The sequence below is a fragment of the Phocoena sinus genome, chromosome 1 (assembly GCF_008692025.1).
Source record: "Phocoena sinus isolate mPhoSin1 chromosome 1, mPhoSin1.pri, whole genome shotgun sequence".
NCBI classification, from domain to species: Eukaryota; Metazoa; Chordata; class Mammalia; order Artiodactyla; family Phocoenidae; genus Phocoena; species Phocoena sinus.
In genome coordinates, this window is record NC_045763.1 from 58,385,999 (window position 1) to 58,404,355 (window position 18,357).

At 37.2% G+C, this 18,357-nt stretch overlaps 1 protein-coding gene across 1 annotated transcript in view; it reads left to right on the forward strand.

Annotated features, from left to right (window-relative positions):
* Positions 1–18,357, forward strand: part of IL23R (interleukin 23 receptor) — a 54,567-nt gene that overhangs the window by 8,126 nt on the left and 28,084 nt on the right. The window contains exons 4-6 of the mRNA XM_032641242.1: positions 2,609–2,732; positions 13,914–14,074; positions 18,163–18,308. Of these exons, the coding sequence (XP_032497133.1) occupies positions 2,609–2,732; positions 13,914–14,074; positions 18,163–18,308 (431 nt within the window). The remainder of the gene's footprint in view (positions 1–2,608; positions 2,733–13,913; positions 14,075–18,162; positions 18,309–18,357) is intronic.

The window sequence follows — 18,357 nt, forward strand, 5'->3', positions numbered from 1 at the left end:
TTATCATTTCTATAATCCCATAATCTCACTACTAACAGACTCCCTCTTTAATAATTTGGAATATGCCTTTCAAGTTTCAGTATTTTTCTCTCTCTCCCCTTCTCTATCTCTCTGTTTGTCTCTCAAATGAGACTACTATACTGTACTATTTTTTTCACTTTATCATATGGCCAGTACTTACCTACTTAATTAAACATATTTCTAGTGCCTTCCAAAGGCCATATACTTAAACTGTCTTCTATAACTTTGTTTTTGGATGTACTTTAGGAGTGCATTTTGGGTTGTTAAGGTGGTCTCCAATTCTTTCATTATTAGGAACAACACTTTAAGAGGCAAACCCTCTTTAGCCAAATATTTTTGTATATCTATGAACATTTCAATATGGTTGCATTCCTAGATTTAAAATTGCTGGGTCGCAAGATGTTACTCCCACTTTTAAAGATTGTGATATGTAAAGTGCTCTCCATAAAGGTTGTATCAATTTGCATTCCCACCAGCAGTGTGTTAGAGGATTTCCCTGAGTTCATTCCAATACTGTGGATTAACATTTTTCAAAATCCTTGCCAATTTGATAGATCTAAATGACATCTATTATTGGCTTAATTTGCAATGAGGATAAATTTTTCATATATTTATTTCTTCTTTTATAAGTAGTATTCTTGGTAGATGATTTACAGGTGAAGTGCAAGAACATACTTGTATTTAAGATAAAGCTTTGGGTATAACTTCAGGTGCATAAATGTCTGCATTTTTATTCTTTCTGAGCCCCCATCCTTTCCTTTTTTTTTTAATGGGAAAGAATTATCATGTTCTTTTTTTTTTCCTTTTTTTTTGGGCGCACAGTGAGGCATGTGGGATCTTAGCTCCCCGAGCAGGGATGGAACCCACGCCCCCTGAAGTGCAAGTGTGGAGTCTTAACCACTGGACTGCCAGGGAAATCCCTCTTGTCATTTTTTGAGTTGTCAAGTTTCCCAGGCTGTATTGCAAATGTAGGCACAAGCTGAGAGAGCCACACCTGAAAAGTGAGCATATGCTAAACACTCAGTATTTCCATACTTCTTTTTTTATCTTGATTCTTGGTAATTTATTATTGGATGATGCATCTGAAATTCCAGATGCAGTTCTACAGTTGCTGGGGTTTCATAGGCTTCAGAGGCTCCAAGGGCTCAAACAATGTCATTAGAACTCTCTCATCTTTTCTCATTTCTTGGGTTTTATTTTCCCCTGTGTTGGCTTCATTCTTAAATAGACTGTTTCACTATGACAGCAAAATGGCCATCAACAACTCACTGCTCACATGTTACTCAGAGATAGCAGTTTCAGTGGGGGAAGCACCTCTTTTACAATGGCTCCAGAAGAAGATCCTTGGATAACTCTGATTGGTTCATCTTGAGTCATGTGTTCATTCCCAAGGGAAATACTCTGATTAGTTAGCCTAGGTCAAGGGTACACTTCTGTGTGATTGACAGCCCTTGTCATAGGGGTGGCGGTTGGGAGTGAAGGAGATGTCAATTCTCAAAGGGAAAGATGGTAGCAGACAAAAACTAACAATATTCCCCATAACAGGGCCACTCGGAGAAAGAGTTGAGGGCATGGGAGAAGGGAAAAAGAGAGAGAAACTAGAAATAGAATTCTATGAATGCCAAAAAATTTTAATCTTTTTTTATTGTAGTAAAATGTACCATTTTAACTATTCTTAAGTGCACAGTTCTGTGGCGTTAAGCATATTGTACATTCACATCACTGTGTAACCATCACCACCATCCACTCCCAGAACTTTTTTCATCTTGCAAACCCAAAGCTCTGTACCCATTGAACAACAACTCCCCATCTCCCCCATCTCCCCAGACACCATCATTCTACTTTCAGTCTCTGTGTGTTTGACTGTTCTAGATACCTCCTATAAGTGGAATCATATAGTGTTTGCACTTCCATGTCTGGCTTATTTTATTTAGCATAATGTCCTCAAGGTTCATCCATGTTGTAGCATGTCAGAATTCCCTTTCTTTTAAAGACTCAGTAATACTCCATTGTATGTATGAACACCAAACTTTTAAAGTGGGTAGTGGAATAGGTGCTGGAGAAGTAGATAGTTGCCAGAGCAGAAGAAAAACACCATGGAGAACCCTTTCACAAGAGCCAAAAGGCAGAGAGGTTTCAAGGTGGGAGTGACCAAAATAGCAAATGCTGCAGAGGTCAAGCTCAATGATGACTGCACAGAAATCACGGGATTTGTGGATTAGAAAGTCACGATGACCTTAACAACAGTGGTTCTGGTGGAATCACAGGTCTGAATCTTGATTGTTTGGGGTTCAAGAGTAAGATACGTTGGCAGCTGAGGGGAGAAAATTTGGAGAGGAATTTTCTTTTTGGATGGGAGGAACTTGATCACCTTAGTATCCCAAAGGAGGGGAGAATATAGTAAAATATATGGAGGAAAGTAGCAATGTTTGAGGGCAAAGTGGGTTGCAAGGTGAGCTGGTAGGGATGGAATGGGGGAGGTGCTGTGTACGAACTGGCCTGGTTTTCCAAATAAAATGGAAAGTTTATCAAGTAACTATAAAAAACTTTATGTTTCTATGCTCCTAAGTGATATATTTTGTTGCAGATCCACCAGATGTCCCTGACAAAGTAACCTGTGTCATTTATGAATATTCAGGCAACATGACTTGCACCTGGAACCCTGGGAAGCCCACCTACATAGACACCAAGTATGTGGTGTATGTGCAGAGGTAGGTTCCCTCCTAACAGTCTAACCTGAGCGAGTCCACTGCAGTCCAGCCCATGCTGTGCCTCCAGCAGAGATCCAAGAAATCAACTTTAAATATTAAATGCATCCTTTTTATCACCAACTCCCTAATAATGATCAAGGAAGCTACCAGAACACTTTTCAGGCCATTAATATTTTCACTCTGTGGGACAATGTGTTCCACAATCTTTCTACTCTTTTCACTCATTGGAGGTAATTGGCGGCAAGGGCCTAATGGGATACAGCACAGCACAGTTTTAAAAGGATCTTTGCTCAAATCCCAGCTCCATCCTCCTTCTAGGGTTTAGGCAATTTTAATCTCTCCAAATTGCCATTTCTTTATCTTTAAAATGGTTTTAAAAATAAAACCTAATGCACGGGGTAATTTTAATTATTTAAGTGGAATTTGGCTTTTTAAGTGTGTATCACTGTGCCAGGTCCATAGTCAGCACTACATTCATGGAAGCTGTTAGTTATTAATAATGACCCCCAAATCTTAAATTTGGTGTCTGTGTAGGCTGACCATCTTCCCTGGTTTGCCTGAGACTAAGGGAGCTATCAGGACACAGGACTTTCAATTTTAAAACTGAAAGTAATAATTGAATGAAAGTAATAATTTTCTAATTGAAGTTGAGGAGGGCTTTGTGGAAATGCTCTTTGGTTACGTTCTAACAATAACCAGACTTCAGGAGCCAGACAACCATGCAGCCAAAATCTCTTAAGTTTTATGCTTAAGGACAAATAATTGATCATAAGAGTTATATTACTTCATACTAAATTAAATTGGGAGAAACGTATCTTTAGTTTCTGCTATTCAGAAACTGCAAAATAGGAAAAGGTTGATGTGAAAAAAATCTTTTCCTTCCTGAATGTACATAGTTCAAATGTTTCACTGTTAGAGCAGTTCTTCAGAGCTACTGAGGCTGTCTCCTGGGCTATAGTCCTGTTTGCCTTGAATAAAACTCTCTTCTATCCCTTAAAAAAAAAAAATGTTTCACTGTTACATCTAAACTATATCCACATATGTCAGTCTGTGTTGGACTCCTTTGCGAGTGTTAAAGATGGAAATAATATCATTAATTTGGGGGGAAAAATTGTGGGCAAACTGGGCTACATTGGTCACCCTATCCTTGTTTTGTTTCATTTATTATTTTTTTAAAAGAATGTCTTTAGTTTTGTACAATTGATCCTTGAAAAACGCAGGGGTTGGGGTGCTGACCCCTTTGTGTAACTTCGTGTAACTTTTGACTCTCCCCAAACTTAGCTACTAATAGTCAACTAATAGTTGACCAGAAACCTTACTGATAACATAAACAGTTGATTGACATATTTTGTATGTTACATGTATTATATACTGTATTCTTACAATAAAGTAAGCTAGAGAAAAGAATATGTTATTAAGAAAATCATAAGGAAGAGAAAATACATTTATAATACTGTACTGTATTTCTTGATACTGTAAGTTAATTTTGTCTGTTTACAAGATTAATCATCTCTTACTACTGATATCAAAAATGAAAAGATCATGTGAAAAAGAAATTCATGTTTATTTACAGGTGTCACAATTCATGCATTGATAGGGAAGAAGCAGCAATATGATTGCTTTATAATAGCCTAGCCTATACACTAATGAATGAATCATTATAAAATTTTTATGGCATACAATATTGCAGTCATATTCATAATACAGCATTGGAAACTTTGTTACATTTTTTAAAAAACCACTTACCTGTGATGATAGGCTGATACGCAGTTTCTCTGATTAGGAAAAACAGGCGTACTATATGGTAATGTAATTCTTTGAAAGCAAAATTATAGCACAGTAAGAAAGTAACACATCATTAATTTTATATTAAATATCACTTACTTTATGCCTATGTAAGGATAGACAAGTATCTACTAACATCTACAAATATTTTATGCATTTATGACATACCTAAGTTTTTCTTAATTTTTTGATATCTCTATGCAGTTCATCTGTGAGTTTTTTCAAATTGTCGCAAATCTCCTAAAATTTTTCCAATATATTTATTGAAAATAATCCACCTATAAGTGGACCTGCGCAGTTCAAACCCATGTTGTTCAAGGGTCAACTGTATTTGAAGTACACGTTTACTCTAGTGATTCTCAAAAGTTTCACAAACTACTTTTTCTTTTATACTTAAATATATATATATATATTTATTGGACTCCTACTGTTTGCCAAGCACTGGGCCAAAAGCTTTATATGTGCTACCTCATTTAATCCCCTATACAACCTTGTGTGGTACATATGATTATTTTTCCGATTTTTGTAGACAGGTGACTGAGGCTTAGCTAGGTTAGGTGATGCATTCAGGGCCACACAGCTATGAGAGGGAGAGGTGGGATTTGAATCTGGGGTGGCCTGACTGCTTTCTTCCTAGTTTAGTCTTTTCTGCTGAAGTGGTGTGGGAACCCAGATCACAGGGCATATTTGAGAGATGCTATCCAGGTCTCATCATTATGGGAAAGAATAACCTTCCAATCTTACTCTCTCTCTCCATCTGTTAGGTATTCAGAATAACTTTGATTAAGTGAAACATAAAAAGTAACACCTCTGTGATCAAGACATTTTGGGTAAAAACTAGACAGATTTTATGAATACATTGCTAAGCCTGGGGTTACTGGCTACATGTCATGGGCAAGAAGCTCACATCCTTTACTAAGTTGCGGTATGGTCAGGTAGCAAAGGGATGATGGAAACACTGAGATCAGTGATGGGTTGTGTTGTCAAATATATAATATACTAAACACTGCGCTCCATACTTCATGTGCCTTACATCTTCAATCCTCAGCTTAACCTTGAGCAGTAACTATTAGAATTGTCCCTTTTACAGAGCTTATGTTACTTCCCCTTAGACATAAGGGAGCCAGAATTCTAACAGGTGTCCAAGACTTAACCAATCCTCCTTGCCTCTGGGATAAAGTAGTCCCCTCGAGATGAAGAGTCCATGAGGACAAGAATCTCATTGCAAAGGCAACTTTAGGAATGTGAAAATGAGGGCAGTATGGGAGCAAACACCACAGTTTAAGCTCAAAGAAAAGTTAGATAGTGCCAGATTGACAGAGAATGCCTAGGCTTTGCTATCTCCTGCAACTTATACTATCTCATGGACTCACTGATCTTGATTAGTTGGTTAATTCTTTTTCTTTTAATATAACAGCTTTATTGAGTATAATTCACATACCATACAATTCACCTTATTTAAAGTGTACAGTTCAATGATTTTAGTATATTCAAAGAGCTGTACAACCATCACCACAATATTAGCACGTTTTCTTCATGCCAGAAAGAAACCCCATCTTCATTAGCAGTTACTCCCCATCTCCCCCCAACCCTCCCAGCCCTAGGCATCCTCTGTGCATTTGCCTACTCGGGACATTTTATATAAAAGGAATTATACAATTTGTGGTCTTTCATGACTAGCTTCTTTCACTTAGTGTAAGGTTTTCAAGGTTCATCCATGGTGTAGCATGTATCAGTACTTCATTCCTTTTTATGGCTGACTAAAGTTCCATTATTGTATGAATATATCACATGTATCCATTCATTAGTTGATGGACATTTGGGTGGTTTCCATTTTGGGGCCTACTATGAATAATGCTCTACTAACATTCATGTACAAAATTATGTATAGACATATGTTTTCATTTTGCTTGAGCATATATTGATACTTAGGAATAGAATTGCTAGGTCATATGGTACCTCAGTTTAAACTTTTGAGGAACTGCCATACTGCTTTTTTTAATGGAAGTATAGTTGATTTACAATATTATGTTAGTTTCAGGTGTACAACATAATGATTCAATATTTTTATAGGTCATATTCCCTTTAAAGTTATTGCAAAATAATGGCTGTGTTTCCCAGTGCTGTACAATATATTTTTGTTCCTTATTTGTTTTATAAATAATAGTTTGTATCTCCTAATCTCATACACCTATCTTGCCCCCCACACACACTAGTAACCACTAGTTTGTTTTCTATATCTGTGAGTCTGTTTCTGTTTTGTTACATACATGTTTTATTTTTTAGATTCCACATATAAGTGATAACAGAGTATTTGTCTTTCTCTGTCTGACTTATTTCACTAAGCATAATACTCTCTAGGCCCATCCATGTTGTTACAAATGGCAAAGTTTCATTCTTTTTTGTGTCTGAGTAATATTCCATTGTGTATATATATATATATATATATATATATATATACCACATCTTCTTTGTCCATTCATCCATTGATGGATACTTAGGTTGCTTCCATATCTTGGCTATTGTAAATAATGCTGTTATGAACATTGGGATGCATGTCTCTTTTTGAATTAGTGTTTTCATTTTCTTCCAATATATACTCAGCAGTGGAATTGATGGATCATTTGGTAGTTCTATTTTTAGTTTTTTGAGGAACCTCCATACTATTCTCCATAGTGGCTGCAGCAATTTTCAATCCCATCAACAGTGTACTAGGGTTTCCTTTTCTCCACATCCCTGCCAACATTTGTTATTTGTAGACTTTTTGATAATAACCATTCTGACACGCGTGAGGTGGCATCTCATTGTTTTGTTCTGTTTTGTTTTGGCCATGCCACACATCTTGTGGGATCTTAGTTCCCCGACCAGGGATTGAACCCAGGCCCTTGGCAATGAGAGCGCATAGTTCTAACAACTGGACCGCCAGGGGCCCTCTCATTGTTGTTTTAATTTGCATTTCTCTAATGATCAGCAATGTTGAGCATTTTTTCATGTGCCTGTTGGCTACCCCAATTTCCTATTTAGTATCATAAAAATGTTCTCCTAATATTTTATAAGATTATTATATATCTCTTTTAAAAGCCATTAATGCATTAACAATTATATCTGTCTAAATTATTTACACGTGGTTTTTGAGGGACACATCTTCTTTATCAAGTGAGGAATACTTGCAGTAGTTATGAATACTGAAATTGTTCTCAGTACTCAAAAAGTCACTTTGGAAATCTTAAGAATAGATTTATTAAAGAGCAAACTGTCAGAAATATCCATTGGAAAGAGTACAGGCTTTAGAATTTTATGTTTGAATTCCAGTTCTGAGGCTTATCATTTAGATGTCTTTTATGGTACAAATATCTGAAAACCCAAGTGCAGTGACTTAAACAGACAAGGCCATAGTGGTAGGTAGTACGGAGCTAGCATGTTAATTCAATGATACCCCAAGGAACCAGGCTCTTTCCACTTTTCTCCTCTGCAGCCTTTAGTGTGTTGGCCTTAATCCTCAGATGCTACACATCCAGGCTTCTCATCCAAGTTTCAGGAAGGAAAGAGGTGAAGGGAAAAGGATATCCTCCCATGGAATTCCACTTGCATCTCATTGGCCAGAGTTGAGTTACATGTCTACTCTGTCAGGATGGCAACCTCAGAGAGGGGTGTTATGGGTGGAGCTCAGTACTGTCATCTAACAGTATCTGCCACAATTGCTAGCTGAGGGATCTTGGTAAATTTGTTTAGCTTTGCTAAGCCTCAGCCTCCTGAGAAATGAGTATAAGTAATACCATACTGAGTGTTATAAAACTTACAAGAAAGCAAATTATAAGAAAAGGCTCACAAATAGGAAATGCTTAGAAACTGACAAAAAGGTGATGTTAGAATATTAGAACATTAGGGTGAAACTCAAGGCTGGCTCTCTAGACTTGTTTGATTTGTTCCAAAATCAAAACCTGACTGATCTGGGAGACAAGATTAATGTAAAGCCATAAAAAATGATCACTTACAGGATATTATAAACACTGACTTTATTTACATTATTTTCAAGTAACAGTAATTTTGGACAGATGACTATCTAGAAAGATTGTTAAATGTGCTCTAATAAGACTAATTTTCTAACTGTTGTACATATGTCAGTAGTAAAGTCACTCATTTATTCAAACTAGAAATGTAAACCCAATGTGGGCAAGAATTTTTGTTTGTTTTGTTCATTGCTATATTGCTTGGGCCCAGGATGAGGCCTGGCGCATAGTAAGCGCTCAATAAACACTCGTTGAGTGATTATTCTGATAACTAGAAATAAACATTTACTGCATCCTCCCTTCACAATCTAGTTAACTAATAATACTACAAGGTCCTATATATTAAAAAAACTTTTCTTACTGTCTTTTCTGAAACCAAGAGCAAATTATAGCCAAACTCAGGCAAACCTAACCCAAATTCTGACTTGATTGAGTCCAGATTAATAGAATTTTATCATTTTTTTAAAAACTTTATCATAGGTTATCATAAAAGATGTGAAGGGTTACCATAAAAACAAATGTTCTCCTCTAGCAAATTCAAAGAATGAGCTCCTATAAGCATAGACAAATTGGAAAAGAAAATAAACATCTGTTTGTCTTATAATTAATTAAAAATGCACCCATGAGTTGAGAAAAATTAGAGAAATCCATTTTTTCTAACTTATGGTTAAGAAGGCCTTTCCCCCTAGGAAAAAGGTGAGTTATAATGAATTTTGTGGTTGAAGTGGTATCAGATTTAAAAAGCCTTTTCTAGATCCTGGGTTCTCAGGGTATTTTCCACTTGGGCAGATAGGTAGAGATCAGCATTTGCAAGGTTTCACTTCCAACTCATGTGGTTCTGTTTTCCAGTAAAATCACATATAGAGAGAGGCATTTCACCTCAGCCCACCCACTTGTTTCCACAGTGGCAGAAAGATGGCATTCCCTCTATGGCAGCATAGGGGCCATCAGGGCCTCCGTCTGGTGTTGGATTGAAGTTGTAAAGTAGAGGAATTGTGTCTGTGTTGCTTCAAGAGTCTTCTTTCTCCCCGGAACCTTTGTGGTGACCCCACCAGCAGAGCTGCATGTCCATTCACATACACTCCTCAACCCCTTTGTATTTTGCTATGTACCAGTGGGTGGTGATAGAAAAAAAAAAAACGAATCTCTGCTAATAAATATCTACTTACTGTTGTCCCGTTACGCTCAACAGCTTCATGTAAATACGTTCTTTCTTTACCTTGGATACTCTTGCAATGTCTGGCACAGTACCTTGTTGAATGAAAATAAATAACTTGTTGAATGAAAATAAGTGCATGATGGCCCTTCATTCTATTCTATTCAAGTCAATTTAACAAATATTTATTTAGTATTTCATGTCTTCTTGGAACTATGTTAAATGCTAGAAAAAATTTTTAAAATACGCAACATGTCGGTACATGACAAGTTTATCAACTGTTCAGAACAGCACCGATGGTAGAATTTTCAGGTACTATGAAAGACCAATAGGGTCTTTTAATTTTTTGTTTTAGATATTGCATTATTCTTATTATGTAACTGCTACACTTCCACTTTTTATTTATTTATTTATCTTTTGGCTGTGTTGGGTCTTCGTTTCTGTGCGAGTGCTTTCTCCAGCTGTGGCGAGAGGGGGCCACTCTTCATTGCGGTGCGCCAGCCTCTTACGGTCACGGCCTCTCCCGTTCCGGAGCACAGGATCCAGACGCACAGGCTCAGTAGTTGTGGCTCACAGGCCTAGTTGCTCCGCGACATGTGGGATCTTCCCAGACCAGGGCTTGAACCCGTGTTCCCTGCATTGGCAGGCAGATTCTTAACCACTGCGCCACCAGGGAAGCCCAGGGTCTTGTAGTTTTAATGAGACCCCTAAAAACAACTGCCTACTCTTCCAGTTCATAAGGCCTGCTTGTTTTTGCCACATCTTCCTCTCCATATGCACATTCATTATAACCAGAGTTCTTAGATATAATTCCAAATATATTTGAGGCTGTGATGTTATATTTCTACTGAGTTCAATAACCAGTTCATATGTTAAAATCCATCTCCTCACCGATTCTGCACCAGTGCTTGGAGAGCTAATTGTGGCTGGGAACAAACACAAACTTACTGACTGATATTACTTTATATTCATGACCACTCACCTCACCTGGACCCAGGTAGCCACCCAGTAGTCCTACTACACTTCACTGGTCAAGTCACTCCCCCACTAACCGGGTAATTATTTCATTACTCTTTCTTTCATCTCTGGTCTCTAACATCTTCTCCCCTTCCTCACTCTATTGATGACCTGCTTTCTATTTCACTGAGAAAATAGGAGTAATGAGAAATACCACAGCCTCCCTCATCTGCTGACACACTGACATCTGTACCCACATACTTGGTCTTCCCTTCTAGTACTGTGGATGAAGTACCATTGCCCTGATGCCAGCTCTCCACTGTGTACTAGATCTTACCCTGCCTGCCTACTAGAGGACATTGCTCCAACAATACTCCTTTCTTCTGTATCATCACCTTTTCTATCTTTACTGGATCTCCTCATCAGCTTTCAAAGATGCTGTAGCATCTGCTCTCTTGAAAATACAACCCTCCCTTGGTCCTTGCCTTCCACTAATCTATTTCTCTGCTCCTTCTATGGCAAACTCCTCAAAAGAGTTTTTTGTACTTTCTGCCTCTACTTCCTCTCTTTTCATCGACTCTTTAATCTAGTCAAGTTTTTGTCCTTCACCTCCAGGTCTTAGCAGTGTCACTAATGACTTCCCCATTGCCAGATGCAATGGTTTATTCTCAGTCCCCACCGTCCTTATCAGGAGGATTTACCATCAGGAACATTTAACTTAGCTTTTTACTTCCTTCTTTTGGCTTCCAGGACAGCACTCCCTTTTGGTTCTCCTCCTACCTTCCTGTATGCTTTTTCTCAGTCTCTTTTGCCAGTTCCCCTTTATTCCAGTAAAGTAATGGTGACCCAGAGCTCTATCCTAGGACCTCTTATTATCTCTATTTACATTCATTACCTAAAAGATCTCACCCAAATTTATGGTGTAAAACTCCCTAATCTATATCTCCAGTCCGGATATCTCTCCTGCAATGCAGCCATCATTTATCTAACATCTTACTCAGTATTTCCTCTTAGATGTCCAAAACGTATTTTCAAGCTAACACTTTCAAAACCAAATACCCAGTTTCCTTTCCCCAGACTCGCATTCCCTATCTCAGTAAGTGGTAACACCATCCTTTGCAGTATTCAGGTTAAAATCATTGGAGTCCTCCTGGATTCCTCTCTAACACGCCCCCCATTCAACTGATCAGCAAAACCTACTAGATCTGTCTTTAAAAAACTGACTTCTCACTGCCTGGTCCAAGCCATATCATCTCTCACCTGCATTAGTAAACTGGTGCTCTACGCTTCACCTTTGCCCTGCTACAGTCTATTATTCACAAGTAGTCAGAGTAACCCTTTTCACATGCACATCAGATGTCACTCCTCTGCTCAAAATCTCCCATTTCACTCAGAGATCAAAGGCAGCATCCTTCCATGGCCTTATGTGACCTTACAATGCCTTCTAAATCTCCCACTCCTCTAGGACTCTCTGATACCATCTCATCCCTTTCCATCCCTCAGTCTACCAAGCCTCAATGACCTCCTTACTGTTCTTGAACAGGACAGGCAAGGTCCTGCCTCAGGGCCTTTGCATATCACCTAGAATGCTCCAAAGGGCCACAAGACCTGATTCTTTACTACTCTAGTGTTACCTTCTCAGATGCTCAGATCTTCCCAATCTCCCTAAAAAAAAAAAAAAAAAAAAATACCCCCACACCTACTCCTAGCATTTCCTAACCTCCTTCTTTTCTCTTCTGAATGTTTATCACCACAAGACATATTATATATGCATTTGTTTCCACCAGAATGTGTGCTCCACAAAGGTTGGGACTTTACCTGTTTTGTTCACTGTGGTAGCCCCAGTGACTAAAGTAGCGCTTGGAACATAGTGGGTGTTAAATAAATATTTTTTGAATGAATGATTAAATTAAAAAGTACTGTTCACCATTATCACCACAAATCAGCAGTGTTTATTAAAAATCTATTAACTCCAACTAGGATTAGGTGCAATGGAAACTTCAGAAAAATATAAATCATGCTGACTCCTTCAACAAATAATCTGTTATGTATTAGTTAGCACAAGAAAAAAAGAAATAGAAGTAAGAAATTTAAAAAACTTTGTAACAGGGCTTCCCTGGTGGCGCAGTGGTTGAGAGTCCTCCTGCCGATGCAGGGGACACGGGTTCGTGCCCCGGTCCGAGAGGATCCCACGTTCTGCGGAGCGGCTGGGCCCGTGAGCCATGGCCGCTGAGCCTGCGCATCCAGAGCCTGTGCTCTGCAACGGGAGAGGCCACAACAGTGAGAGGCCCGCGGACCGCAAAAAAAGAAAAAAAAGAAACAAACAATAAAAAACTTTGTAACATACATTTGTATGCAAAAATTGTCCTAAAGTATATAGTCAGTCATTACAATTAGATTCTTCATCTAAAATAGTGCTTTGTGGTCTAGGTGCTGATATGAGGGGTAGACTTTAAAAGAAGAATTAAATTGCCTAGTAGCTATGGTTAATGTCGGTTTGAGAATACATTTCCATTTTGACTTGTGGTCTCAATACGTGTGATAAAAGAATTAGCCACAAACCAATTAACAACGTGTATGTGGTTTTCTCTAACTGGAAAATATTCAAAGATGCCCTACTTACTACTTACACATAGTTGCCATTCTCTTATTTTCACATTTGAATACTTATTTACCATGAAGTTAGCATTCCTTATTACAAAGCCCTTGCATGGAACCCCTGTGCAATGCTCCTTCTCAGAGGGAGCTCATTTACTTCAAGCCATGTCCACAGCTGCCCTTCCCAAAGAGGTACAGTAGGCATAGTACCCAGGGCTAGCCATACTTTCAGGAGTCTACAGGATGTTTAATTGCATTTAAAATCACAGGAAAAAATGAACCATTAGGTCAAAGAAAATGGTTTAATATGTGATATTAATATAGTTGCTTTTATATCAGCAGTTGTGAAACATAATCTATATGAATGTGTGTGTGTGTGTGTGTATATATATATATATAAAAACATAAACATACCTACACACATATAAACTTTTTTATGTTAATGGGAGAAGGGGTCTATGAAGGCAAAAGTGCTTAGGGCCCATGAAAGTCATACTGTGGCCCTGGATGGTCTTGACTTTGTTTTAAAAAATTCTAAAAGTGAAACCAATTCTGATTCATTTTTAAGTAAAAGGTTGCTTTCTGAAAGCTAGCTAAAAAGATAGCATCAAAAAAATTGAGGAATAATTAATTCAAACCAACATAACTGGTGATCATAATCTTTTTTTTTTTAAGTTTAGAGACAGAAGAAGAGCAAGAGTATCTCACTTCAAGTTATGTTAACATCTCCACTGATTCATTGCAAGGTGGCAAGAAGTATTTGGTTTGGGTCCAAGCTTCAAATGTACTGGGCACAGAGAAGTCAAAACAAGTGCAAATTCACCTGGACGATATAGGTAAAGAAAAAGAAATTCTGTAATGGCTTTACGAATAAACAGCTAATTTGTTCTGACCTAATCAAATGAAATTGAGATTTGAAAAGAGTTTCCCTAAAGTTCCTGAAGATCATGATACAGACAACAAGAATTACCCATAAGTCACTGCCTGAGACAAGCCAAAGATAAGTAAGGCTGCCATTGTGTTGTATATTCTTCCAGTCTTATTTCTACATGGGGTATGTCTTTTCACAATATTTACTGAGAACTTCTTATGTTTAACCATTGTTCTAAGGGCTAGGGAGAATGAGATAGACAAGGAAGATACTTCCTGTCCTAAATATCTTGCAATCTACCAGGGAAGAGGGAAAGAAATAAGGATTATAAAAAAGTGTGATGAGTCTTATGTTGTGAGAAGTATAGCATACTAAAGCATTCTACTGTATATGCTATTTTGGAAGTTATGTTTTTGTTTGATTTTGTTTGAAAAGTTCTACAAAAAACAGAAAATTGTGGAGAATTATGTAGACATCTCTATGTACACCAGCCAGATTCAACAAAAGTTAACATTTTTTGCTTCAGGTATTTTAGAACTTGCCTTTAAAAAAATAATAATATAGAATATATATTTCTATTAATTTAATCTATAATCTTATTTTTAATTAATATCTTTAATTAGTCCCTTATTATTGTTCTCAATTTTTCGCCATCATAAACTACACTGCCATGGACAAACTTTTGGCTGAATTTTTGCATAGTAGTTGTTTTTTTCCTTAAGATAACTTCCAAAAAGTGATTGCCCTTGAGCCTTTTACAACTATATTGTAGTCCTAAAGCCAGAGTACAGCCAAAGAGCACCAAGTGTGAATCACCTTCTCTCTGGAGATTCTAGTGCCAATTATTCTTGTTTTTATTATTAAAGATGATTTCAGTAGCTAACATTTATGGCACACTTTCTTCAGTGCTAACTGCTTTTACATACATTATGTTATTTAACCCTCACAACAGTCCTATTTTGTAGAAGAGATTATAATTTACACATGAGGAAGCCAAGGCTAGGTGGCATTAGAAGTTGAGTTTGCAGAGCTAGGAAGCCTCTAGTTCTAGTATCCTCAACTCCTATCCTCAGTCTTTATTTAAAGCACACTGCAAAATGTGCAATTATTTATTTTAATAGAAAGACAACTTTCCTGCTGATTAATGTTCTAGGGGATGTGACACCTCTTGGGGCACAACACGGGTATCCTTTGGGGACTACTGGGGTCTTTTATTGGAACTAATGTCTCAACGTCTCAACTAAACTGAACTATCTCAACTAATAAGATTGGTTTAAAAATCTGTCCTTATGCTATGAATATTGGCTTTGAAAACAAACACTGCTGACTATGGTGGTGAATAGTAACTCCATTGTATTGTATATTCTTGGACTTATAGTTCTCCACATTTTTGTAAGTTTACATTTTGAGGTAGGATATAGCCATAACATGCCCTTATCTTAAAACAGGTTCCCCTCAATGGATTAATGATGTTTAAAGGCTATTGTGTTCAGTATCATTTTGGCAGTATCATTTTTAGGAACTAGATTATTACTATTAGTCTTACTGCTATTATTACCATTGTTATCTTATTAAGATCTTAGTGTCATTGCATCCATTTATTGAACACCTATAGTGTTCCAGACAATTAACATGCAAATCACATTTAATTCTGAAAACAATCATGCATGGTACCACTGTGCCCATTTTACAGACAAAGAAAGAGATAAAATAATTTGCTCAAAGCACATAGCTAGGAAGGAGGAGAGCCAGATGTCATCTCAGACTTGCCGACTTGCTGTAGTTAACCAGCACCCCACCTCCCATAAAGGGAAAATCTCATCTGGCTGTCACCTCCAAATCTGCTTTTCACACTGAACCAGGGAGCCTCTTGTTTAGAGTTACTCCACCTCCTTCTCTTCCTCCTTTCTCAGTATCCCAAAATGCACTCTTAGAAACTCAGGTTGAAAAGCACAGGTTGACAGTGTAGGAGGCTACTCCCAACAGAGCCCCTAGGTTATTAACGGATGAACTACATTCATTTGTGGCCCTTTAAGAATGAGACACTGCAAGTTAGATATATGAACTGTTCTATGAAACTGAAGACAGGGAACTCTGCTGGGAGCAATTTCCACATAACGGCTATGGGATTGGTCTTTAATTAAGTTAGGAAGATATGCTGAAAGGCAGGGCTGAATTAAGAGTGCAGTAACACTGCCAAAATGACATGTGAGAGGAATGCTTAAACTTCTTTTATAGAGAAATAAGTTTCAATACGGAGAATGCAGTGCCTTCCGGCTGCCATTTTGAACATTAGTTCTCCCCACTGAATAATTATAAGCAAATACATGCTGTTAGAAAGACACCAAAGAACTACAATATGGTTATTTATTTCAATATAAGTGGAAACTAAAGATATGGCATCTACGATGGAACTGACGGTTTTTTTAAAAAATGTAAGATCTAATGGGAATGTATGAAACCAAAGCAATGAGAGCAAAAATTCAACATTCTGAGTCTGTGTAACAAACTACTGTTCAAGTACATATTACATAACATGTTTTTATTTGAAAAATATAAGCTCATTCAAACCTAAACCGTCAGATCTCTATTGCACCTATCTGCTCTGTGCTAAGACTCTATCTTAAACCCAACTTACATTTCTCATAGGACTAAGCAGACTTTTGCTTCCTCCCCAGAATATCTCTTTCTGCAAAAGGGTCTCGTAATGCTTGCGTTGTTACGTCTGTGGCAGGTCACACTCAGAGGTGGGAGACAGGAGGGGGTAGGTAATTTGTAGCCTTGAGGGTGCTTAAATGGTCCCAAGTGGTTTCAGAGCCCTGGAGATCCACTTCCCTGACTCTAGAAATCTCTGAATTCTGATTCTCATTACAAGAAGCTTAAACTAGCAAAAGGAAACCACCTATGGAATTCAGATGATAAAACTTCAGTATGGTAAGCTCTTTAATAAGATTAGTCCTGCTACTACTACTTTTGTTCTATACTGGGTTTAGCCCAAGGATTTTATTTTAGGTCAGTGCTACTAGAAAGCAAATCTTTAATTTTTATATTTTTCTACAAATCATATATCTGTGCACATCATTTTAGATAATATTATTCACTGAAAATAAAACAAATTTCCCAAAGAATACTTTATAAACTTAGAATAAACAAAAAGGAAACTAAGTCATAGAGAATATTAAGCTGTAATAATGGCCTCTAAAAACACACATACAGGTTCTTGAGTTCTTTGTTAAGTAATACATCTAACAAAGTTATAGGTTTTCACTGTTCTACTATGCATATAGGAAAAATGGGAAATGCCCATGATTTTACTCTGTTCAGACAGAACAAATTTACAAGAATTTACACAGTTTAGAAATACAGAGCTTCCAGTTACACCATTACACGTAGTACAAAAAATAACTAGTAAGATAACCAATCAGAATGTCAGTTTCCTTTTGAAAATCATAATCACAGAACACAGCAATAATTTGTAAAGTCTAAGAGTCTTGTGAGACTCCTTGTTCAAATCATACTTTCAAGTACAGATTTATTTTAATAGATAACAAAAGTTAGCAATAAATATAAATATTCATACAAGTTTCCCTATGACACAAGAGAATAAAAATATTATTGTGAACGATCTTAATTTTACATCTTACCAAATTAGATTCTCTGAACTAAATTTAGGATGCAAAACATCATTTCTCCCTAAACAGATGCGGGAAAGAAGAGATATCTTCTTTTCCTCCTTTTTACATTCTTTTGTTAATAGGCCAGGCTTCAGAATTTCATTAGTTTGGAATACAGGGGAGTATGAGGTGGGAAAGGACAAGACAGAGCTCCATTTAACAGAAATGGAGAATGGGTGGAACAGAATTTTACTTAAGAACAGCAGTTTTCTCCTACATAATAGATTAGAAAACAAGAAAAATTTCATGTTAATTAGATCATGAGATTTTTTTTTTTTTGGTACTTTGAGTTTTAACATTCTAAATATTGATGAAAAAATATTGATTTCTCCCTAGGCAAGTTTTAAGCTGCTGGATTTCTGTTTTTGTTTTTCTTTAGTGATACCTTCTGCATCCATTATTTCCAGGGCTGAGGATATAAATACTACAGTGCCCAAAACCATAATCCACTGGAATAGTCAAACATCAATTGAAAAGGTTTCCTGTGAAATGAGATACAAGGCTACAACAAACCAAACTTGGAACGTAAGCTAACTTTCACTATTCTTTTGCATGTAAGTGAGTGAAAGAAAAG